This window comes from Trachurus japonicus, chromosome 8 (assembly GCF_045865225.1).
Source record: "Trachurus japonicus isolate A0001 chromosome 8, Traja_1.0".
In the NCBI taxonomy this organism is placed as follows: Eukaryota; Metazoa; Chordata; class Actinopteri; order Carangiformes; family Carangidae; genus Trachurus; species Trachurus japonicus.
In genome coordinates, this window is record NC_140914.1 from 32,063,302 (window position 1) to 32,089,033 (window position 25,732).

At 44.6% G+C, this 25,732-nt stretch overlaps 1 protein-coding gene across 5 annotated transcripts; it reads right to left on the minus strand.

Moving 5' to 3' along the window:
• Positions 1 to 3,959: 3,959 nt before the first annotated feature.
• Positions 3,960 to 25,263, minus strand: LOC146983765 (uncharacterized). Of its 5 annotated transcripts, none has more exons than XM_085785202.1 (7): positions 25,000 to 25,253; positions 21,923 to 22,206; positions 18,950 to 19,196; positions 14,214 to 14,303; positions 10,797 to 10,988; positions 9,659 to 9,835; positions 3,960 to 4,978 (listed from the first exon to the last, which is right to left on the minus strand). In XM_085785202.1, the coding sequence occupies exons 1-7, from the start codon at positions 25,237 to 25,239 to the stop codon at positions 4,811 to 4,813; spliced, it is 1,398 nt and encodes a 465-aa protein (XP_085641328.1). In that variant the 5' UTR covers positions 25,240 to 25,253; the 3' UTR covers positions 3,960 to 4,810. The 5 variants fall into 5 exon arrangements, with proteins under 5 accessions (XP_085641328.1, XP_085641332.1, XP_085641331.1 ...); XM_085785203.1 differs by having other exon boundaries at positions 4,798 to 4,978; positions 9,707 to 9,835; positions 25,000 to 25,263; XM_085785206.1 differs by lacking the exon at positions 14,214 to 14,303 and having other exon boundaries at positions 9,707 to 9,835; positions 25,000 to 25,257.
• Positions 25,264 to 25,732: the final 469 nt, after the last annotated feature.

Consider the following 25,732-nt stretch of genomic DNA (forward strand, 5'->3'; position numbering starts at 1 on the left):
CAACAATTTCTCCTCAGTATTAATAATAAGGAAGAAGAAGCAGCAGCTGTGGACCGGTGTGAGTCTCAACAAACACAACATCTACACAATAACAGCAGCCTGAGTTTCTATTTCCTCGTGGGGCCCCACACACTCAGGACTTTGTTATTTGTGTGTGTGTGTGTGTGTGTGTGTGTGTGTGTGTGTGTGTGTGTGTGTGTGTGTGTGTGTGTGTGTGTGTGTGTGTGCGTGTGCGCGCGCGCGCGTGTCCACAGGAAGTCCCACAAACTAGTGTGGTATGAAGAACACGTCATGAGGCTGATGGAGGAATCCTCCTTCTGGTTGAACCTGTTACAGCCACAGGTCAGCTCTGGACCTCTGGACCTGTCCACTGTGGACAGCGGACATGACTCTACACACACACACACACACACACACACACACACACACACACACACACACACACACACCACCACCACCACCAGGAACACCCGATGCTGTGATGTTATTACCTATAATTCATGTTGTTTGCATGGACAATCAAATATATTTAGGAAAATGCGTTGCAACCATTGGTCCAATCTAACATTAAATGATGAAAACTAAATTTTGACACAGGACCCCTTCAAGACCCTCAGGTTAGGTGTTTAATAATGCTAATTTTATACTTTATTAGCGTCTTATTAACGTGCAGATTCCTGCAGCAAGATTTATAACCAATTCAGAAAACACAACCTGGAGCTTCTGGGCCCCGTTACTTCCATTTGCTTCATTTATTTACTTACACTGTGTTGGTGTTCCAGCCTTGTCTGCCTCACCATGCATCCACTTACTGTCTAACAAATATCACTCAATGGATTAAAAAATTAACCCCACATTATTCTTAAATTGTTGCTTTATTTCTAAATTAGAGGGCATTTTTACTTCTTCTAGCTTTTTGGTGATATCAAAATTCTCACAGCTCGTTCACACATGGAGTAATTCATATGAAGAAAAAAAGCTTGTGCACATGAGGGTTTATCTGCTGAGGTCAGACTTCTCTGTGCTGAAACTTCAACCTATAACTCTCACCCCAGGAGTGACGTCCCTGGTCCAGTACTTACCCCCCTGTGTGATATGGAGACTTCAACCTTGAGTGGAGTTTTCAGTGAAGCAGGAAATGACCAAGAATCTGATTTTTGTTTTTTCCAGAATGTGGGAAAACTATGAAAAGTGTCTGGAGGCAACCTGAAAGAAAATGTAGGCTGCATCAAATGTGACATGTATGTGTTGTGTCATGAGGCACCACACGTTAAAGTGAAGAATAACTTCTGTAGGAGACAGTCACATCACATCTATATGAAGTATATCAGTGTCTGTCCTCTGGTAACACTGGAGCTTTATTTGGTTTCATATGAAGTCATTAATAACAGATCTCAACTCAGACTGAACTCAAAGGAAACTAAAGAATTAAAGTTTCTGCTTGTTTTTTCTTGACTGAAGTGAAACTCTTCATTTTGGGGAGAAGTCAGTGAGCATAAGGCCGGGTCGTCACTCCAGCTCCACTTACCTGCTTTCTCTAGAGCTTTTGACCTGCTGCAGTCTTCATCAGTAGTGATGTTGACAGATGGCTAACATAAACAATTCATGGATTTTCATTTCAAAAATGAAAAAACATTCTTTACTAATTTAAGTGAGCTTCCAATTAGAGCTGCAACAATTAGACCGTTAACTGACAGGAACTGATTGGGGACCTTATCCTAATGATTTGTAATTTTCACAGTTCCTGCATTTAAAATATGACAGTGTTTTTTCTCTTATGCCATGATAATAAAAGTGGTTATTTTTGTGAGCTATGAGTGCTTTGTGTGTACATATGACCCGGTTGCAGCTCTAATTGTGCCGTGAGCTGAGGAAGTGCAGCACTGATGGTGATAATGATAAAACATTTTATTTGTATAGCACTTTTCTAAATACTCAAAGACACTTTACAAGGAGAGAGAAAGCAACGATGAAAACATGTCATGAATAAAAATAGAAACAACTTTTAAAAGAGAAAATACAATGTCAGTAGAATTGTGGGTATTTCAATGAGCACCATGTTAGCAAGATAACCTAAACGTAACTATCTACTGGATCCTTTGATTAAACTGTTATTCATCAAATTGACTGTTTTTAAAAAAACAAAACAAAAAAAACACTTGGATTCATCCGGCCAACTGTGATTGGCTGCTTATTGAAACACCCTCGTAGGTAGGTGTCAACTAAGTCCATCCTGGGAGCGGTGAGATGCAGGCTCGATGGGTTCGTCTTCTACAAGAAAAGCAACACTGGAGGGTGCGTTTGAGGCTGGGGGGGGGTGGAGGTGGAGGTGGAGGGGGGGGGGGGGTGGAGCTGCAGACTTACTGTTATTTTGGCCACTGCAGCTTCCAGGTTGCAGCCCCGTTGTGGGCACAGACGGGGCACAGACGGGGCCCAGCTCTGCTGCTAAGTCACTGGTGATCATGTGAGTGCAGTTGTGATGAAGGGACGAGGTGGGGGGGGGGGGTGATGTAAGGCAATGTTACATCTTCACAGACAACACAGCTCTAGGTAGAGGGTGGGTGGGGCTGGGTGGACAGTAATATTAATACAGCACTTGCCTTAAAGTGCTTTACAGTGAAAGGAACAAACATGTTATTGGTCAGTTTGGAACAAAAAAAGAAACCAGGGGGATGGAGACTTTGTTGTCCCCCCCATTAGGGGGCCGTGTCCTCCAGAGGCTGCGTTTGAAACCCAGTTGCGTCACAGTGGTGCGACCGGGCCGTCACATCTGGAGGCTGAGGTGTGCACCTGCTCCGGTGGCCGCGACGACGACCGCCAGACCTTCACCAAGATTCACTGAGAAAGCAAACACCGTGGACAAAAAGCCTGAGGATCAACAGGAAGGTCCAAACGGTCCCACAGAGGGACGTGTGGCTGCAGGGCTTTGTTCCAACCAATCAGAGCAAACTGTTTGACCAATCAGCTGTCTCAAGGCTGAGAGCAGTTGATTCAGGGGTGCAGATTTTGGCCATATTGTCTCCCAGTGTATGGGACTACTTTATGCATGGTTAATTGATATGGATGGATATCAAAATATGAGATTAAGATTGAGGGTGTGTTTTTTTAAAGCCTGCTGATGCATTCATCTGCATGGTAGTGGAGGAGACAGAGATGGGATGTGGAGTCAGAAATATATTTGTCAAACATAATTTGTTCCACCATGTCGAACATTTCTTTATAGATGTGAAGAATGTGAAGTCTGAAAATACATTTGTTCAATTTTGAATAATTTCAGGTAATTTTATTGGGGGGGGGTTCATGTTTTTCAGAAATTGGGAGGGGCATGTCCTCCCCAGGGATCTGCACCCGTGGTTGGAGCTCAAACCCTGCGGCTGCTTCACGGCGCTCTGCCGGAGAGTTTGGACACGCCTGCTCTGAAATCTAAGTTGCAGCTCTTCAGCTAAACTGCACAACAGAGGGCGCTCCACCTCAACATTTCTGTGAGAGGAGGTGTGCGTTGTCAAGGTTGCTAGGCGACAGGACTGGTGCCGTCGTCGTGCCAACATCCGGGCAGGAACTCCTCCTTGCGTTGGGGGGGTTGTGACGGCTTGTGGAATGGCCCCACCGGCCGGCGTGGAGCGTGTCCTCCCGGCGGGGCCGCGGCTCGGCGCTGTGGTCGCCTCGCTGAGCTCCGCAGGCAGCAGGTCGACACAACCAGCACATCGCCGGGGCAACGCCAGCTCAGCGCATCGCCGGGGGCAACGCCAGCTCTCAGGTGTGTTATCGAAAGAAGCAAAACCGCACCAAACTGTCTGTTTTATGTCCGTGGCTGGTTGGCGAAGAGGTCCTTTTATCAACAGTGGGGCTTCAAGTCTTCACAGACACACACAGAGAAGCCACACCGGCCGATACACAGTCACAACTCTTTTGTTTTGTGTGTTGTTGTTGTTTTGTTTGTTTGTTTGTTTGTTTGTCTGTTTGCTGAACAACAGTTGTCAGTGGTGGTCCTTGCTGTCGGTGCTCAGAGACGAGAGGTGTGGGTGCTGTAACGTCAAATAAGAACGGAAACAAAACAAACAGAACTTTCTGAAATAGTCATGACACCTCCTAACGCACAATATACACAATGTTCATTCTGGAGCATGTTAAAGGGGTACGTTAAAAAAAAAAAAGTTCATGTTTCCCCCTTTCCCTTTTACTTTCCAGAGCCTCATTTTACAAAACAAGTTGGGTTTTTATGTTCGAAAACATATCAAATTGAAGGGAGAGCTTTGTCACATTTACTTTTGACAACTTGAGGGGCGGGAACACACCGTTGATAAAAAATAGCCTTTTTGTTTCATTTAACATATGGATAAAAGGGGGGGAGGAGGGAGGGGGGGGCGAGGAGAGACACTATTCATAAAGGGGAGGATAGATATTTTCATAACTAGAGTGGGGGAGGGGGGAGGGGGAGATAAATTCTCGGTGGGGGACATTTTAACTTATATCAAGTACATGGCATAGATCATACATGAGGGTCAAGGCAACACATTTTTTAACCTAACTACTCAGTTATCAATCTCAACTAGTCAATAGTGCCCTTCCCTGATCCCAAACACAATGTTCCGAAGGGGGGGTGAGGTGGTGGTGGTGGTGGTGGTGGGGGGGGGGGGGGCTCCCAGGTCCTCCGTCCTCCATGCTGGATCCACAACGGGCTGGGGAGGAGGAGGAGGAGGAGGAGGAGGAGGAGGAAGAGGGGTGTGTCGGTGATGGATGCGACGTGAAGGCGGGGTGGCTGAATCCGGGGGGTGGGGGGGGGCGGGAGGAGGAGGAGGAGGGGGGAGTCTCATTGATTGTAGAGGGAGCGCTGTTCCCAGGGCATGGCCTGGATGGTGCGTGGCACGGGGGAAGGCTTGAGCGTGGGCGCTCCGTTCGGATGAAGGGAGTGGCCAAGGGGGTTGATGGTGGTGAGGGGCCGCTGGGGGGCCAGAGAGAAAGTGTCCTGGTGCTTCGGCTGAGAAGAGGTGGGGGGGGGGGGGAGAAGGAGGGAGAGAGAGAGAGAGAGAGAGAACAAGAGAAAATCAGTCGGGAACTTTTCAAATGGAAACAAACACCAATTGATGCCTATGGATGAGAAAAAGAGGTGAGTTCAGAAAAAGTAAAACACTGATGCAAAAGATGAGCCTGTGTGTCAGAGAGGTTAGTGCAGCGGAGGGATACTGCAGCGGAGGGATACTGTGGCTCAGCGCTGAGGGAGGGAGGGGGCTGTTTGACAGCAGGAGGAAGCTGGGAATATATTCTACATCAGGCCAGACAAACACATTCATTCAGATTCAGTTGATCTTCATTTGCATGGTCCAATACTGATTCAGAAAATCACACAGTCAGTACGTTCACATGACACTCGGCCTTAATGAGTCTGGAACTGGACAACTAGAGTGAATGTAAACGTGTGAAATCTCCATCTCTGTACGATAAATAAGGTTTACCGTAATGAAGTAAAGCTGTCAGACTCTCCGTGTTCTCACTGATGCGTCAGCGCTGATTCAGTGCAATTCACAATAAACAACACACAGCGTCAGCAAGAAGACGTGTTTTATATAGAAATAAAAGGAAGCCCGAGGCCCGACTTGAGTCATAGTATATTATATATTTTCAGCCCAAACCAGCGCGTCTGGTCGGGCTGTTGAGAACTCTAACCCAGTTGTTTACTAGGAGATGTACAGGGTCAACCAGAGAGGGTCCATATTAACCCACTGAAATGATACACAACGCCACCTAGTGTTGAGGAGGTGGACACGTTTCCTTCAACTATTCCATTTTCCCCGTTGCATGTAAACTAAAGGACAGAATCCAGATGAGACGTCGGAGCAGAGCTCCACTGATCTGTGTGTGTAAACGCTCTGATTGGTTAACACGTTCGGTGTAAACGCTCTGATTGGTTAACACGTTCATCTGCAGCTGCTGGAGAGTCCTGTGCTGTGTGAAGCTGGATGCTAGTCGGCCTCATAAGACATTTTAACTGAATGAGATTCGGTCACATAAGAGATGCTGCTCCGAGCAACTTAATGGACAAGAACATGATACATCCACCACACCAGGGTACGTTAAAGGGATATTTCAACATTTTGACAAATTGGTCCATTGCCATAATCCCTATAGTTTTAGGAGTAGGTTCATTACCTTTAATTGTCGGTGCAAGCTGTTTTTAGATCTGCGGGGCAGAGATGTGAGCTGCTCAGAGCTACGCTACGGAGGCTCATGGGATTTCCAGGCTTTCCCTCAAAACCCATCAAATACACAATCCAACAACTCCAAAACGCTCTCGTGGACAAACAAAGAAAAGAAAAGAAAACTCTGTCTGGTAACGTTCTGTTATTATCTCATAGCGTGGTGAATGTGCAGGTCACAACTTGTCCACCAGAGCGGATGGGTTTTGAAGGAAAGCAAGAAATCCCATGAGCCTCCATAGCGTTGCTCTGAGCAGCTCACAGCTCTGTCCCGCAGATCTGATATTCTGTATGTAATTATTTTCTGTGAGGCGACCTTGAGTGCCATGAAAGGCGCCATACAAATAAAATCTATTATTATTATTATTATTATTATTATTATTATTAAAAACAGCTTGCACTGACAATTAACCTACTCCTAACACTATAGGGATTATGGCAATAGGCAAATTTGCCAAAATGTTGAACTATCCCTTTAAGAAACACGCATTACTTATGAACCCATCATTTTTTAACCGTCACACTTCATTAAAAAGTGCTTTAATATAATGTTAATGAAAATACTGATGCTTCTAAACAATGCTCCTGGTTGGAGGAGCGGTTTACACTATCAGTTCTCAGAATCTCATTCATCTCTAAGGTGTTGTACCTGAAACATCTCCAGCTGAATCATTAATGTTGTTGAATCTGCATGAGTTCAATTAAACTACACTGGGGCTCAATGTTTCTGGTGCTGGTTTCTTTTTTTTTAAGAGTGGCTATAAGACATATCTCCAGCTGACCTCATCCTCCTCCTCTGTGACGGAGCTGTCAGCTGCTTCTGTGTGAGGAGCTGCACGTCAAATAACCACAACTATCGCTGATCAGCAGCCGATTCCCCTCAAAGACGAGCCACCGCACACAGATGCCGCGTGCCGGCTGTGTGATGGCACAATCCATGCAGTCTGCTCTCTGTCTGAAAGTCCCTGTCTCCATGGGAAACAACATCCAGACAGAGGCAGAGGGAGCAGAAAAGCCCGATGACCCACTCTCTCTCCACCTAAAAACCTCCATCCTGGTGAGTCACACTACGCCAACGCAACACCTGTCGGCTCACGATGTTCCAATCCATCCTCCGAGCTCTCACTTTGATCCCAGATACACACCTGGTTTACACAGTAGTGACACACACACACACACACACACACACACACACACAGTGACAACAATGCAGATCTGTCCAAACTGAAACTGTTTGACCACATGAGGAAATCATGAATGAAAAACAGCAACGTGTCATGAGGAAGAAATCATGTGCAGCCCCAGACGACGACACGGAGATGTGAAACACAAGCTGAGTGGATGATTAGTGTGACAGAGTGAGCGTTGACAGCACAGGCCCCAGTTAGTAGTGTTAGAGAGCTTCCTACCGCCGCAGCGCAGACCTTCAACACTTCAGACAGAGCCTCGGTGAAGGAAACAGCTCATCCACTCAGCGTTAGTCTGCTGCTTCCCTGCTCTGACGCTTCCTCTCCTCTCACTGATAATGATCCAGTGCTGCCGCCTCATCTGACGGTCAAAGTGAAGCTATCAGTCGCTGTCTAACTTGGCCTGTTGATGGCTCTCAGTCTGCCGATGTTAAAGTCCTGCTATTGGATGTTAAAGTCCTGCTATTGGATGTTAAAGTCCTGCTATTGGATGTTAAAGTCCTGCTATTGGATGTTAAAGTCCTGCTATTGGATATGATCTCATCCTTCTGAGGAGCTCAGGGCTGTTTCTGTGTTTCCTACAGATCAGACAGCAGCTTCACTGTTTCACTCAGTAAAACATTAAAAAGTTTAAAAGGACTCAAACTGATGTTGTGGCCTTTCTACCCAGTAGCTGATTTGTAAATGAGTGTGCTTCTTAAAACTGTTGCTATGGTGACACGTCATCCGGCTGTCTCTACTTGTCCTGGGTTGATTGTGATTTTTTTTTTTTCCTTTTCCTTTTAGAGTTTCACATAGTTGCATACATTAACATTTTATGTGTATATGTCAAAATAAATTGTTTATGTGGTTACACATGTGAAACTGTTTCAGGCTATATTAATAATAATAGTTTATCTTTTTTTCATGTCTTTATTTATGAGAGTCTTTTCATTACTTATTTATTTCACTGAAAAAAACAAAATATATTAAACAATAATAAGATACTACATTAATGGGAACATCAGGTTAAATATATCGTCCTGACATTCCCAGAGGATCAATTGAATAATCGGCTGATCATTGATCACCGGTATCATGGTCCAAATTCCAACAACTGATATATTGGCCAATTCAATTTTTGCATTAAAAAACAAAAATAAAACAAATAGCTGTTTTTATTATCGTTACATGGCGAAGTCATATTTGTATCAATTGGAGTGGCACAACGGTTTTTGCAGAGGAGTCAAGGATGGAGCGGTAACGTTAACCGTTACGTTATTCACTGACCTCAGGTCAGCCATGCATTTCACCGAGCATGAAAGATATAATAGCACAAGGACGTCATTTCTAAGTCATATTCCCTGCACTTCATTAGCGTTAACATCGGCGACTATTCTCTAATGGCTATATTTGCCTGATTGCTCAGTCTGCCCTTCTACTAGCCAGTACTGGATTGGTCTCAGGCTACAGAGTAAAGTGATGCAGTCGAGCTAACGTGTTCTGTGTTTTGGGGATCGAACCCTGAAGTCATGTTGTGCAGATATACAGCTCTGGAAAAAATTAAGAGACCACTCCCAAAATGATCAGTGTTTGTAGTTTTACTATTTATAGGTATGTGTTTGAGTAAAATTAAATTATTATTTTTTGTTTTATTCTATCAACTACCGACAACATTTCTCCCAAAATTGAAAAAAAAAAAAGTCATTTAGAGCTTTTATTAGCTAATGACTAAACTTTTCAGACCTTGAATAATAATAATAATAATAATAATGCAGAGAAAACATGTTCATATTTATTCCTAATGAACACAGCAAGACTATTTTAACTCTGGAAGAGTTTATAAATCAGTTTTTGTGGGATAATGTCAACGTTTAATCCAGCAGTTAGTTTTTTTTATAATCTTCCTATAAAACCAGATGTGGTTCAGGTGATGACCTCATCAGTGTCTCATTAAGTAGAATGAGTTGTGTTTGTGTTGGTATTTAAAAAAGAAAAGAAAAGAATGACTGTCATACATGTAGAGATGCTTTTAACACACACACTTGTGAAAGTGGTCTCTTCATTTTTCCAGAGCTGTGTTTCCATCGGTGCCCTGAGAGCGTTGTGAGTGAAAGCAGCAGCCTAAGGCCCAGAGATGTGAGAAGAAGAGCGTGTCCACCAGGCCTCTCTGCAGAGCCCCGGTGGACACGTGAAGCACTGAAACATCGGTCCCTCTCTGCTGGGGTTAGTAGGCAGACAGGGAGAGGGGCAGCTAGCCAGCGGTGGCGGAGGGGGTGTGGAGGTTCTCTCTCCTACCATGGGGTTGGCGCTCAGCCTAGTGTATCCCGAGCTCATCTCCTTTACCTCAGGCACCAGGGGCTGGAGCAGGGGGTAGGAGGAGGAGGGGGCGGCGCTGGAGGAGGACACGTGTTTGGAGGAGGAGCTCCTCATGCTCTGCTGGCTGCTCTGGGAGGACACTGAGCTGGGACGGCCCTGCAGGGACACACAGGTCAACACAACTCAGTTAGAAACCACTGACTCGTCTACCACCTCTCGTGCTCTCGTCTTGGACTTGATCAATCACTCTGATTAGTCGGGATTCCTGACCAGTCACTGTTCAATCACTCTGATTGGTCGGGATTCCTGACCAGTCACTTGCACTTAACTCTACACACAAGAATATTATAGTTGTTGGTGCAAGCTATTTTTAGAACAGTGGAGCAGAGCCGTGAGCTGCTCAGAGCTACGCTACGGAAGCTAATGGGATTTATTGGTTTCCCTCATCAAACTCATCGAATACACAAAAACACACGAGTGTTTTTGTTTTGTTTTCTTTTGGTCATTTTCGTTTGTCAGGGTTTCTGCAGGTACCAGCAAATCTAATTTAATGCTTTTTAATGCCATTTCAAACATTTTTAATGCCCGTGACTGCAAATACGATACGTGTGCGTACATACACTTACCTATATACACATACACACACCCAATTACTTGGTTCTGCATGTTTATCACACCAATAGGGGTGCTGCACCGACTGCAATTTTCTGGTCGATCACAGATTTTTAAAAAGCCTGACCTGCCGATTCCGATTTTTGCCGCTAGCGATTAAAAAAAAAAAAGTCAACAGTAGCCTGCCACCACCTAAAAATATTAATTTAAAAAATTCTCCATTTCTTCACCCACGTTTAATTTTACTGTAGATTAACTGTATAATCCCCCTATTTTTCTGCTCTTTGTGCTTTATAGGGATGTAATGATATCAAAATCTCACTGTATGAATCAATCAATTTTTTAATGCCTTTGAGAATCAAATTTAATTCCTTTTAATGCCATTTAAGGCCTTAATTTTAGCAAAATATATTTAATGACTTTTAATGCTTTTTAATGACCCGCGGAAACCCTGGTTTGTATATGTGTATATGTGACTGTGTACATGGTGACTCGTCCTCCCTACCTGGTGGGGGTCAGGCACAGACTGGCTGCCGCCCTGGGACATGGGCGACACGCAGTGGGAGGGCAGCGGGTCCTGCGGGCCGTGTCCTCCGTGCTGCGCTTGCATCATGGAGTTGGCGCTGTTTTGCTGCTGTTGCTGCTGTTGCTGCTGACGGCGATGGGAGTTGGAGTAGTTGGAACGGCGACCGCCGGCCTGGATGAAGAGGAGGAGGGTGAAGAGAGACAGAGAGAGAGAGAGAACAGGTGTTAATGTGGTCTCGGTCTTCGCACGGGGCCGTGCCACATTCATGCAGTGAGCAGAGAGAGAGGAGGAACAGAGCCGAGGAGAGGTGACGGATGGATGTGGATGTTTCTCTCCCCGTTGAATCAGACTGCTCAGGTTTGGCGTGCGGCTCGGTGTGAATGCGTCTGGCTGCTGACTGGTTTACGTGCCACTGCCCTGACATGAGGGGATGGAGTGATTGAGTTGTACACACATACACACACAAATACACTCACAGATTTGCCAGATTTACCACATCTAGAGATCGTAGTGTTATAACATGACCCTGTCTATCCTTGGCTGTAACCATGGCAACAACAGAAGGTGCCTGCCTGGTCAAACCTGTCCTGTAACCCTGGACGGTCTGGTCATTTGCTGACAGTGTTGAGTCTTTTTTCTAGAGTATATCTTTGGGGCTTTTTATTGCCTTTAATTGACAGCACAGTGGAGAGTGAGACAGGAAAGGGGGAGGCAGAGAGGGGGAACGACATGCAGGGAATCGAACCGGGGCCGCCTGCAATGAGGACTATAGCCTCAACATGGGGCGGCAGCTCTACCAAGTGAGCTAAACGCCGCCCCGACAGCGTTGAGTCTTTACAGGACCTGTGTACTGGAACTTTGGAGGAAAATTCAGCTTCAGGTCTGAAGGGTGAAAACACAACCTGGGTCACAGGAAATTCACTTTGAGGTTCACAACTTAAAGTGATAGTTCAACATTTTGGCAAATTTGTCTGTGACCTGCACATTCACCACGCTATGAAATAATAATGGAACGTTAAGAGACGGAGTTGCTTTCAAGGTAAATGCAGCCAGAACTACATCCCAGACAGGGTGATTTCAAAAGCGCAAGTAGTTCCAAGTATTTGCTTCATGTGTCGTAATGTTACATAATTATACACGATTTTCTCATAGCGTGGTGAATGTGCAGATCACAACTTGTCCACAAGAGCGTTTTGTTGGATTGTGTATCAGCTCACGTCTCTGCCCCGCAGATCTCAAAACAACATGCACCGATAATTAAAGGTAATGAACCTACTGTTATGACTTTAGGGATTATGGCAATAGGCGAATTTGCCAAAATGTTGAACTATCCCTTTAAGCAGCCATTGGACACATGACTAATGGTGCTTTTCCACTGGCACGGCACGGCACGGCACGGCACGGCACGGCACGGCACGGCACGGCACGGCACGGCACGGCGCAGCACGCTTTTTTTTTTGCTTTTCCACCAGCCCTAGTACCTGGTACTAGGTACTATTTTAGTTCCTCCTCGGCCCTGGTTCCAAGCAGCCGAAGCGATACTATAACGTGACGTCAGCTGACTGCCTTCCACTGATTGGTCAGAGCGTCGTCACTGGAAGAGTGCAGCGCTACGTCCCACATGAGAATCAAACCTGATCTGTACCGAGACTGTTGTTACTCCTTCACCCGAGTTAAATGTTGCTGTGTGTAAAACCACTGAGGTCTGTTAACGAGCTGCAGACCAGTGAGTTTGGAGCTGACGAGAGGAGAGAAAAAAGAGAGGTGGACAATGCGGCCCCACGATCACCTCCGCGATCGCCCCCGTGCCGCCCCCGCCCCCGCTGAGGAGGAACTACAAGAACTCAGCTGTAGTGGAAAAGCACCTTTACCGAGCCGAGCCGTGCCGTTCTGTGAAAGTGTCGTGGAAAAGCAGCTTAACATTTCAGAACAGGAAGCTCCATAAAAGAACGATCAGTTTTGAATCCTCATATTCGCCTTATTAGCTAATAATTGATTGATCAGTCGGGATGATCAGGAGGAGCAATGACTGTCCAGCTGCTTTTCAATATCTACTTTCAACCTCACTAGCTTTTAATTCAAATCATGTGTTCAAAATAGGGATGTCACGATTATAGATTTTCTTGGTACAATTATTGTCAGAAATAATAACGATATATTGATTATCACGATTATTATGCATTATTAATTTTAATTAATAACACTTTGAATGTGTAAAATCAAATATAGGCAAAATATAATTACATGACTAATTTTATACACAAAATATTATGTATCTATTCATATAGGAGCAATTATTAATCCCCCAGGGGAAGTGTTTGAAATATTCAAGTCCTTATTTGTCATCTATCCACAAGTTTCCAAACGTCATCTATGGTCAAAACCAGAAGCTGGTTTTGCATTTCCGGTGGAATTGTACGTTTACGTTTCCATGGTTTTCAGTCGTTGTCATAGTTGCGGTTAAACGCATGGATCCATTAACACTGGTTTTTAACACTGATGTCAATTTGTGTGATATCCATTGTTAAAAGCTGGTGTGATGATCCATGCGTTTTACAGATTTTCATTAAAAAAAATTTTTTTTTAAAAATCCATGCATTTACTGCGACTACCGAAGCGATGGAAACGTAAACCGGAAGACCAAAACCGGCAAAACAGGCTTACGTTTTTGACGTTCGGAAAAAAGTGGATACCAAATATTTAAGTTTATTTTTATCGTTCTTTTTAATTACAAATGACACGCTAACATTTAAGTTCCTACCAATTCATTGTTACGCTAGAACAGACCAGTATCTGTGCATTTGGTGCACATCTGCCGATATGGTTTTGACATAATCTTCTTTTGGAAAGTGATGATTTAGGAATCTTTATGATTAATTAATTGTGGCGTTTAATACCGCGATTAATTGTGAAAACAATTAATCGTGACATCCCTAGTTTACAGCAAACCCAGGTCCTGTGGACACCCTACTGGTTTGGGTGTAGTATTAATCCAGGCACTCGGAACAAGAAGGGGCGTAGTTGCCTGGTTGGTTTTCTAGCCTTTTGTGTGGCTGTGCTCAAAAATCAGACCCAAGTTGTAGGGAAACAGAATTTTCCTTCTTTTGATGAAGATGAACTGCTTGGAAAGCTTTTGGTCCTGAGGGTGTGTATGTAACGCTGAGTCCAATCACTATGGCCTGTGTTTACTTTGACGCTGCCTGCAGGAGGAGCAGGACCACGTGGGGCTGTAGGTTCACCAGGTGGTGGGATTTATATCGTGACCGCCACATCTAACAGTCCTGGCATAGGTGATCCCTTCCTCACGGCTAAACTGTCTCCACCACACACACACACACACACACACACACGACACACACAGAACACACACGCACGCTCACTCATGCTCACACCAACCTGGTTTTTGGCCGCGGCGCTGCAGCGGTGCTGGGCCAGGTCCAGCATGGTTCGGTAGCTCTTAAAGCAGGACGGGCAGTTGAACCGGTTCTTATGAACCAACCCCCACACGCACGCACAGACACACACACACAAACACACATATAATTGGATTACTACACTTGTGAGGACAAATCAACTCAAGTGCATCCATTCCGTTATCTGAGCCCTGAGCCTTTGCCTAAGCTGCGCCTAGCCCTGGTCTAGCCCTGGTCTAGCCCTGGTCTAAGCCTGACTCCACAGCCCAGCGCTCAGCACAGGAGGGAGGGGCCCAGTCACACTAGAGCTGGAGAGAGGACAGAGGGTCAACACACATGGGCAACATTGTGTTACATGCACACATTTCATCAAAGCAAACCATCCACAGTATAACTTGTCACACATGCCAATCAGCACTCACACCCCAGTGTTTCCCTGAGCTGGGGACATCGCTTCACACAAACTTAAGTTTCTCCTTTTTTAACGTTAAAAGTTGGACCTATTCATGTTCTTTGTTAAAGGGATACGCCAAAAAAAAAATTTTCGTCTTGCTTCACTCCCGAGTCCATGACCAGCAGATAGACGCCATCCTTTCCACTGTGCGTGCAGTAACAAGGGAGATAGAGCCGTATCACCTGTAATTAGCTTAGCTCAAACACTGGAAGTGTATGGGTAGTGTTAGCCTGCCTCCACCTAAAGTCATCTGAGAAACTCTTCACCTCTAAACGGAAACCTGCGGGCCGATCTTCGTCTCAGAGCTGACAAAACTCTCCGGTAAGGCATCTTGAGCGGTCAAATGCCGCTAACGGGACGAGATCGGTCAAAACGGAGGGTTCAAGCAAAGACGCTTTATTTTGGTTCAAGCTAGCTACATCGAGGGTAGGTTAGCTTCCTATTTCAAAGTAAAAGCACAAATTCTATCGTCATGGTTTTCTGTATGTAAAGGGCAACGGGTGTTTTATTTTGTGAAAGTAACCGGAAGTGCGTTGGTCACAACAGCTAGCTTGAGTAGCGCCGAATTCGTCCGAACAAAATAGTAAACAGCTGGTATTTAGACAAATTAACGACACACTGCTGATCTAAACAGCTACTTTCTCGCCTAAACATGTTTGAAATGTGGATAAAGTGATATATTTACAGAGTTTAGAGCTAAAATGAAATCAGCTTCTGACTGCTGGTTTCGGCTCGGGTAGGAGGCAGGCTAACACTACCCATACACTTACAGTGTTTGAGCTAAGCTAATTAGCGGTGCGCCAGCTCTGCCCGTATCTCCCTTGTTACTGCACGCACAGTCGAAAGGATGGTGTCCATCTGCCTGTCATGGATTCGGGAGTGAGGCAAGACACGAAAAAAGAAGAACTTTCAACCACAAGAGCCATGTTAAAAGGTCTTTTCCACCGATTTCACGCTGTAACTTCAGGTTCCTGTTTCTGTGTGTGTGTGTGTGTGTGTGTGTGTGTGTGTGTGCACTTAATGAAAATTGTAACACTTGTACACATGCAATTATCCAGTCAGGCAATCAAGCTAATAAACACATTTCCTCATTTGGCAGAAGCTTTTATGTGAAGTGCGTTCCAAAGGAGGAGCCAATAAAGCCTCAGCACAGCAGGAGAACTTGGAACAATAAACTACTATCATCATAACATTTTAAATTAGGCAAAGTGAGACAAGTTCAGGTAGAGAAACGCTGTAAGTCCATAGTTAGATAGCTTAGTTTGGCTTGTTAGGGTGCAGAGGTGTTAGGAGAGGAGACAGAGGCGGCACCTGGGATCTGAGAGCATTTGAGATATATGATTAAAAGATACATTGATATATATATATACACACACATACACACAAGACATCATTTGTTCTTTTTTTGGGGGGGTGGGGGTGGGGCGAGTTTTCCCCTTTTAATATTGGAGCACACAGGTCACTAAGTAATTTGATGCCCACAAATAAATAACTTGACATTCTGATAAGAAACATTAATACATTTGAAGTGCTGTTCATTATCATGTGTGAATTAAAGGTCCAGTGTGTAAAATGGTAACAAGCGTCGGTTATCAGTCATATATAATTCAAGTTGTGCATCCCTAGTGTGTGTGACAGGCAAGAGAGAGAAACAGCCAGTGAGCAAAGGAGAGAGCGGTGATGCTGGGAACAGGAGCAGAGACTTGGCTAAGAGCACAGCCAGACCACCGGACATCCCTGTGTTCTGTCAGTTATCATGTTCGCTCGTTATGACTCCATCTGCCTCACCTCTTAAACTGTGCCGTTTGTGGATGTCGTCACACAGAATCCATTCACTTAACTTAAAATCTTACTCTCACTCTGACAACTAATGATGGTGCAACCTGACGCTTCACACACGACCCTCTGACCTCGTCCAGTAAAGCAACAACACCTCATCACAGGAGATGCATGGTGAGGAAGGACTGTCAATTAAGGCAAAATCATTGTACATTCATGTGTCGATCAATTTTGAGATTTTGGGATATATTTTTCTTCCTCATCATGTCTTTCAGAATAGTGGAAAGAAATGGTAGAAAATCCACATGAAGGTTTTTATTTTACTTCATTTTGTCTCTTTCATCAGTAGATTTCTCCTAAATTTCACCAAAAGTTAACAGCTACTGTTTGTATCAGCAACAAATCATAAAAGTAGGATTTACATTAACAATCTATGGAATTTTAAGTCTTTAGTAAAGGCTGTTTTCTCAAAATTAGTTTTTCCTCAGACTCTGTTAGTGCTACTGAAGTGGAGATTTCGGGCTCAGACACCAAAACCTTCCAGGATTATTACTGTCTATAGTCTTAAGGATTTTACAGAGGGGATTGTTGATATATCATTCACAATATTATCCCAAAAACATGGAGAAATTAGATTTTTTAGGGCTGGTGATAGCATTTTCTCATTTACAAAGTGATAAAAAGAGATATCCAAAATCCCCTCTGTAAAAACTTCTGATATATGATCTCTCATATGTCAACAAAATAAAACAAGAATTTTGAAAGTGGCCATTGTTCAGATTTCGGTTCTGGAAATGTGTGCAAATTAGCGCATATTTCATCAGATATTGCCTCGTTTACATATTTAAACATAAAATTTGTTGTTTAGGCTCACCCCCACTCAGGTTGCAAGTGAGGTGAGGCGATAACAACAGGACAGGTGAAAATGTAGACTCCTGATTGGTCTGTAGCTGCGTTTCCATTACAGATTTTCGCAAAATAAAAGCGATATTTCTGAAACTTCGAAAAAGTGCAATTGCTATTTGCGGGTGTTTCCATTGAAAGGTATTTTGCGAATGAGCCGTAATGCGTCTTGCGTTTCTATGGTGACGGCACAGCGATCTCAGCTGCCGACAGCTGTTGCTGTTATTGTTTTTAACAAAGACAAAAACAGCGCTTGATTGCTGAAAGGCAAAGCCCGTGTGGCGCTGCAGCGGCCACAAATAAGGACGCACTCACACGGGCCAGTTATACCGTGCTGAAGCTCTAATGCCCCCTCCTCTGTCCCCCGCTGGCCCCTCACACCACCTCCAACCCAAGCTGCTTAAGCTCGGTTTCCTCCGTTGATATAGAGGGATTATTTGTTTACCAACACGGTGGATGTGCTCTTTAACCTGACTGCAGAAAGAACGGAGCCTTTTAACACCAGCAAAAACTTTTTTGCGATATTTGAGAGTTTTTTCGAAATGTAGGTGTTTCCATTATCAGTTTTTAATTTCGATATTTAGGTTTTGCGGATTTCAAGGGGTAATGGAAACGCACCTACTGAGGATTGTCACAGTGAACAAACCTGCTCTGGTCAGATCTGTTTCACTGATATTTCAAACCTACAAAGTCACTTACTACTGTTATAGGGATGACTAGGGATGTCACGATTACTTGTTTTAACAATTAATCGTGGTATTAAAAGCCACAATTAATTAATCGCAAAGATTCCTAAATACCGTCACTTCCCAAAAAAGATTATGTCAGAACCATATCGGCAGATGTGCGTCAAAATAAAGGTAAATGCACAGATACTGGTCCATTTTACTAACGTAACATTGAATTGGTAGGAATTTAAATGTTAGTGTGTCATTTGTATTTAAAAACAAAACAAAAAACGATTAAAATAAATGTAAACATTTGGTATAGATGACAATTTATGACCTGAATATTTCAAACATTTCCCCTGGGGATTAAGAATTGGTCCTATATTAATAGATACTTGTAATATTTTGTGTAAACAATAAGTAATATAATTATATTTTGACTATATTTGATTTTACACATTCATAGTGTTGTGAAATTAATTAATGCAGAATAATCGTGATTATTTCTCTGACAATAATCTACCAAGAAAATGTATAATTGTGCCATCCCTAATAGAGACAAATGAGACTACAGCTGTTTGCAAATAGAAAAATAGTAAAAGAGACGAGGTCAGGGGTCAGGGGTCAGACGGCGCCTGGAGGGTGTTTGTCTCCTCTGAGCAGCTGGTTGATGAGTTTGTTCACAGAATCAGTGACTGACAACCCACCTAACACCAAGCACCACCTCACATTTTACACATTAAACGTGCAAAATCTTGCATGTTTTTGCTGAGAATTCACTCTGGCCGATGTGGATCATCAGTGCAGCTGGACGCCCTCCCCTCCCGTCATCCACTCCTGTCGCACACACACACACAGACACACACACGAGCGGCGGGCGGGCGGGCGGGCGGGCGCGGGGACACTCACCCTCACCTGGCTGGTGTTGGCGGCGGTGCAGCGGTGCTGGGCCAGCTCCAGCATGGTGCGGTAGCTCTTGCAGCAGGAGGGACAGTCGAAGCGGTTGGGCCCGTCGTCGTGGATCCTCTGGTGGTTGCGGAGGTACCGGGCCAGACGGAACGCCTTCCCGCACAGGTCGCACATGTAGCGCTTCTGACCGTGGATTCGCATGTGGTTGCGCAGGGACATGTAGTTGGTGTAGGGCTTGCTGCAGAAGTCACACCTGGGGGGGGAGGGGAGGAGAGAGGAACAGCGTCAACACCTGCTGTCAGACTGCACGGCCTACGGTCCGGGTTATTAGAGGGGGGGGGGTTAATCGCTCTGATTTCCCCCCATTCCATTATGATTATTGAGGTTTCTATTTTTAATTATTAAGGATTATCGATTCGATTTTCCATTATTGTTTTTCCATTTGACAGTAACAGTAAATTAAAGGGATAGTAGCATTTTTTTTAAAGTGTGGTTGTATGATCTACAAATAGCCCCTAAGTACTTTAATTGCAGTAGAAGACTCTCTGCACTCCTCCCGTTAGCAACGCCAGCCCATAATAGCCCTGCCCAGAGATTTACAACATACAGTGTTGTGAACAGACCCAAAGAAACGGCCTATTTTCACGGCCTAAAAGAGGTTTTACCTGAAAAAAATACACAGTTCCATTGTTCACTATAATATAATTTTTTCCAGCCCTTCAAAGTGCAGGAAAAACACAGTTTTTATTTGGACCTAACCAACTCACGTATCCCTCCGCCCAGGGTTAGCGCCCGCCGATCAGCAGTTGGTTAGGTGTATTGTATATAACCTGAACTGTGTATTTTTTTTCAGGTAAAACCTCTTTTAGGCCGTGAAAATAGGCCGTTTCTTTGGGTCTGTTCACAACACTGTATGTTGTAAATCTCTGGGCAGGGCTATTATGGGCTGGCGTTGCTAACGGGAGGAGTGCAGAGAGTCTTCTACTGCAATTAAAGTACTTAGGGGCTATTTGGAGATCATACAACCCCACTTTAAAAAAAATGCTACTATGCCTTTAAAATACACCACAAACGTATTGCACCATTAAAAAAATTGTCAGCTGTTAAATTACTTAACTTCTCTTTTATCGTGTTAGACCTGACTGCACCTTGAATTTGTGTAGTGAAAATGTAACTTCTCTTCACAGTCAAAACAAAAACGAATGTCCACATTTGTAAATAAATGCCCATAGTTTGAGTTTTTTCCTACAGAACAAAGATGCAGCTTTGGAACCTTAAAGATTTAACACAATAACATCATCATCATGAAAAAAGCCAATAATAATTGATCTAAACAATGATCATGATTAATTAACAGTCTATTTTTTCACCACCCCTATTGATTATGATTAATATTATTATTAGATTTTAATTATAGGCGCCTTTCAAGGCTCCAACAGTCATCTTGCATGAAAACAACACAAGAATAAAAACAATGAAAAGACAAATAGAGTGAAACCAGAATGTGAGAATGTGAATGCGAGGGGAAAGCCAGTGTGAACAGGGGTTTTGAGACGTGATTTGAAGGCGGGTAGAGATGTTAAAGTCTGGATGTCCTGTGTGTTCCAGAGCCAAGGGGGCACAGCGTGGACAGATGGGCAGGAGGGGTGGAGAGGAGGGCAGCAGAGGACGACCTGGGTGTACGGGAGGGGGAGGGGGGGGTGTTTCAAGGATGTTCAGTGAGGTATGAAGGAGCGAGATTATGGAAAGCGAGGAGCAGGATTCTAAAGTCGAGGCGGAGACGGAGCGGACAGGAGTGATGTGTGAAGGAGATCTGGAGATGATGTGGGCATACAACTCACAACATCACCCAACACATCAATTAAGACAAAGGTGGAGTGTAACTGAACACAAAGAGAAAGCAGAGACAGTGAGGGAGAGAGATGGGAAAACTGAGGAGCCCAAAGAGAGAGGATGACAGGCAGCCAGGGCCACAGGCCGGACTTGAACCTGGGAGACTGAGGTAAAAAGGCAGTAAACGCTCTCAGATCAGCTCTATTATATGTTTTGTCTCTCACACAGCTTGCAGCCTCGATAGTTGAGTTATTTCCTTCAACATCAGGCCCTAACAGACTTTTATTAGAGTTTAGTAGAGTGCTGGATGCTGCTCATAACAACAACACGGTGCCTTTACTTATCCCATGTTGTAAACTGCTTCCTTGTCTGTACACAACATCTAAGTCCTCCTCTGTTGCTCACCCTGAGCTTTCTCCTGTTTTGTCCCTGTTAAAGGGATAGTTCAACATTTTGGCATATTGCCATAATCCCTATGAAATAATCAGGTATAATTATGTAACATTATGACACATGAAGCAAATACTCTGAAGTACTTGCGCTTTTAAAATGACTCCGGCTCAGCAACCGTGTCTAGAATGTAGTTCCGGCTACGCATTTGCCTCCAAAACAACTCAACAACTGTCTGATAATGTTACATTAGGATTTCATGGTGAATGTGCAGGTCACAACTTGTCCATGTGAGTGTTTTGGAGTTGTTGGATTGTGTATGAGTTTTAAGGGACAGGGGACCTGTACCGTTCACCTCCATTGTGTTCACTGAGCAGCTCACGTCTCTGCCCCGCCGATCTCAAAACAACGCGCACCGATAATTAAAGGTAATGAACCTACTGCTACGACTATAGGGATTATGGCAATAGGTGAATTTGCCAAAATGTTGAACTATCCCTAAGTAACTAACTAACTAACCCCCTGAGTTTTTCCTCAGCGGATGTGAGAGGATGTTGTTATGATGCTGTGTAAATCCCTTTGAGACAAACTGTTTGTAAAAATGAGCTGTACAGATAAACCTGCCTTGCTTTCATTGGTCAGTCTTAGGCCATTCAACAAACACTGTGCACCTCTGTATTGGACAACCTAAACAAACCTTCACAATAAAAGCGCGGTGGGTGGACACGTGGAGGACGGACGCCTTCGGCCCCTTACCTGAAGTCTCCAGTTTTGTGGGTGAGCTTGTGGTTGAGCAGGGAGCTGGCGTGCTTGTAGGCGCAGGTGCACAGGTCGCACACGTACGGCCTCTCGTCCGACTCCATGTCGTCCGACGCCGTCGCCGCCGCCGCCGCCGCTCGGGACTCCAAGGAGAGGCTGGAGCTGGAGAGCGACGCTGAGGAGAGGCTGGAGCTGGAGAGGGCTGCGGAGGAGAGGCTGGAGCTGGAGAGCGCTGCCGAGGACGTGGGGAGCTGATCGCACCAGCTGATGGTCGAACTCGGCTGTGAGAGGAGGAGAGAACACGTTAGACACCGGGGGTTACAACGTGTACATGCTGTGGAAACATATGCAAACACACAAGCACACGAGTGATCGAAGCGGCCGAGCACGCTGTCGGACTGTGTTACATTAACAACAGGGACACGGCCTTCTATGTCCTGTGCATGATTAAAATCCAAGCAAAATGTAATAGGATTAGCATAACCTCTTATTGTAGCCTCACGCACTTTATCTGCTCTGTCATTATCTGTGTCTGAGCCACATGTCTTCTATACATTCACAGGGTGCTACTGACACGAGGCGATGTTTAGATTCTGTCTCTGAGCGTGGACAACTTGTCGATCGTGACAAAAACAAACGTTGAGCGGCCCGGCTTGTCAATCACACCGGAAAATAACAAAACCAGGAATCAAGTCAAACGCTTTGCACAACAAAACGACCACAAGCAGAACTCTGGTCCGTGTCCACGTGAGTCACGGGTGCAAACACGAGCTCCTTCCTCCTCAGCTCGCTGTTCATAACACGTTCTCAGTAACGCAGCAGCGCATCCTTTTACACACATTTCTCTGCGTCTTCTTCAAAAAACTCTTCTTGGTTTAAGTGTGTAAACGACAGAACGAGCGCTCGATGAATTCTGACCACGAGAGCCTAGGGAAAGCGTCGACCGCACATCAAGTGAAACTGCTGCAAACTGAGAAACACAATGATCAAATGCGTTGAGCCTTTACTCAAATTCATAGAACTCAATGTCTCTGTATTTCTTCAAATAAAAGGAAACATAAAATATACTGAAAGGTTATAAACAACTCATTCACTGATTTTCTTTCTATTGACAGAAATTTGTAATAACACTGTTGCTCTGGCAGATTGCTTCTGCTTTCACCTCCTTTCCAGTTCATCCTTAACCAGCACCATGGGTGGTTTAAGTCTCAGACTGTGCTGCTCTTCATTATATGAAGCCAACCAACCGTCTGGTTCTTTTATTCTCATGTTTTGGGTCATTATGTCGCTGTAGGAGGACGCTCTGACCAACCACTCTTCATGTGTTTATCTTTTTCTCACCAATCTGACAGCCAGTTATAGCACTACTGGTACAACACTGTCTAATAACGCGTTAAGACTCAATTAATACAGGCAGAGTGTCTGTACATCACCAACCTGTATTTGTGTGCATTAATATCAAAGGGCATCATTTACTTCAGTTTACGAGTTAAACAAACACTCACTCCCTCAAAAGGCTTTTGGTTCCTTTAACTTTTCAAAGGCGTTTTGAGACTTTTGACAAGTAGTGACCCATGAAGTCAGCTGGCTAACACAGACAACTAAAAAAAAAAGAAAAAAAAAAGATGCACAACAAAACAAGTGCTCCATGATAACTAAAAACTGACGGACACATACATAGGAAAAGGCTGACACGGGACGTCCAGCCTCAGTAACAGCCTGACAGGGTTGGATGATATTCTGTGAGTCTGACAGCAACTTGTTGTGAGTTGCACAACTCAGTTTTCTAAAACACACTCCACATAGCTGTCTCTTTAGCCTTATGGTTTAAATAGTCACATCACTTCAAGAAGAGACAGTAAATAAAAGCTATGCACGAGTGTATGGTAGTGCACATCACAGAACCTAACTGACAAGTTGGTTGTTTACAATGGGATTAAAAAAACCTGGTCTGCTTGCTTTCCCTCCATTTCCCGCTACTATTCATAGACAGGCTCGAAGTGTTTCTGTGTGTCCAGCTGGCTAACTCAAACCATAATGAAAATCATTGATGTTAAAAAAAACACGTTGTAGAAACACTGCAACTATTGGAGTTGGGTTAATATCCCTGAACACAGGGAAATTAACGCTGGTTGACCCGCACGCCACAGATGAACGGGGGGGGGGGTCACATAAAAGTGTTGTCTATGAGGTCGCTCGCATTCAAAATAGTGAAAAAATGTTAGCGCATATAAATTAATGTGTGGGTGCCTGTGTGCGCTGTGCAGATAATCTCTCCGCAGAAAGCGACCATGAATGAACCGCACAGTCTGGCACCACAAAGGGGTCTTTCAAAGTCCTCCGCGGGGCGTCTTCCGCCGCCGCTTCCTGTGGGACAGCCCGTAGCCCGGCCGTGTTTACTTTGCGCTGTCCGCTAACAATATTACAGGCCGCGTGTATACACTTATTTTTGTGCTTTTACTACCTAAATACCCCCCCCTCCCTCCCTGTGAGCCTCCGTGTTGGAGCTGACCCCCCTCAGAGAACTACCTCACACACGACCGAGTCCACGGGGAAACCGCTGCTTCTTCCCCCTCTGCCTTGTTTTGCACGGGCTGCGCTGTTAGCTAGCCGCGCTCCGTGTTGTCTGACGTTAGCATTAGCACGCTAATGTTTGGCTAAATTAATACACATTTTCTTACACCTCTGGCGGTTTTTTTTCTTCCATACACCACAATTACGGAGTAACACCGATAATTTACACCCATCCATCAATGGGGTGTAGTAAATAAAACGCCCAGGAGCTCCTACTGATGAGTCCCCTGTTAGCTCGGCGGCTAGGACTCGGACTAGGCCGTGAGCCGCTCAGCATGACGGCGGCTGTGTGCAGGAAGCAACGGCGCTGTTATGTGACACGACTGGCAGCTTATTACCACTCAACTCGACTAGCGAACATGTGTAAAACAGATAATTGACCCAGTGGCAGGTTAGGCTGGTGAGCTGCTGCCCCGGTAGCCGTGTGGAGCGGCTACTGGTCAGCCCGCTGGCTAACGGGGCAGCAGCGGCAGCAGCAGCGGCAGCAGCAGCTTTCTTACTCCCGAGTCGTTGGGGTCCTTCTTCCAGAACAATTGAGAGCAGTGACCGAAGGACTCTGTAGATGTCACATAATTTACTCCGTTCCTGTCTTGAAAGTCTCCGTGTGTGCTGCCGGTGTTTGTTCTGGCGTACATCGTCGGTTTTCGGATTCTTCGACTTTTTCTGGCTGAAAAGAAATAGGGCCGCTTTGTCGGGATCTTCTTCCGAAAAGAAAAATATTTCTTCTGTGAAATGAGCATTTTGGTGGCGGACATATCGCAGCGCGTCTGTCATTACCGCCGCCTGCCGGACCGGAGTGGAACTACACTTAACGCTCAATGTGGACATTTATGTTTTGTTTTTTGTTTTTTACCCTCGTTGTAAAATCCCAAACTTAATATTTGTATCAAATAAAAATATATAAGAATAGCGAAGCGGCTTGTTTTTTTTTCTTTTCAATGTCACATGACAGCAGTAGCAGTTTTCTAACCTATGGCTGCCTTCTCCACTGGATTTCATAGGTGTATTCTCATCAGATATGATGAGAATACATATACGTACATACAAACTACCCCATGTATAAGGGAGTTAAAATTAATCTTACTTTCTCCACAGGGTTCCTACACATTTGAAATTTCCAAATTCCATACTTTTTCCAGACCCTAATTTCCAGACTTCTGAGAAAAAGAATTCAAATAATTTGTGATATTTGAGTGTATGCCATTATGTAACCAAATAATTTCCAGGAGATTG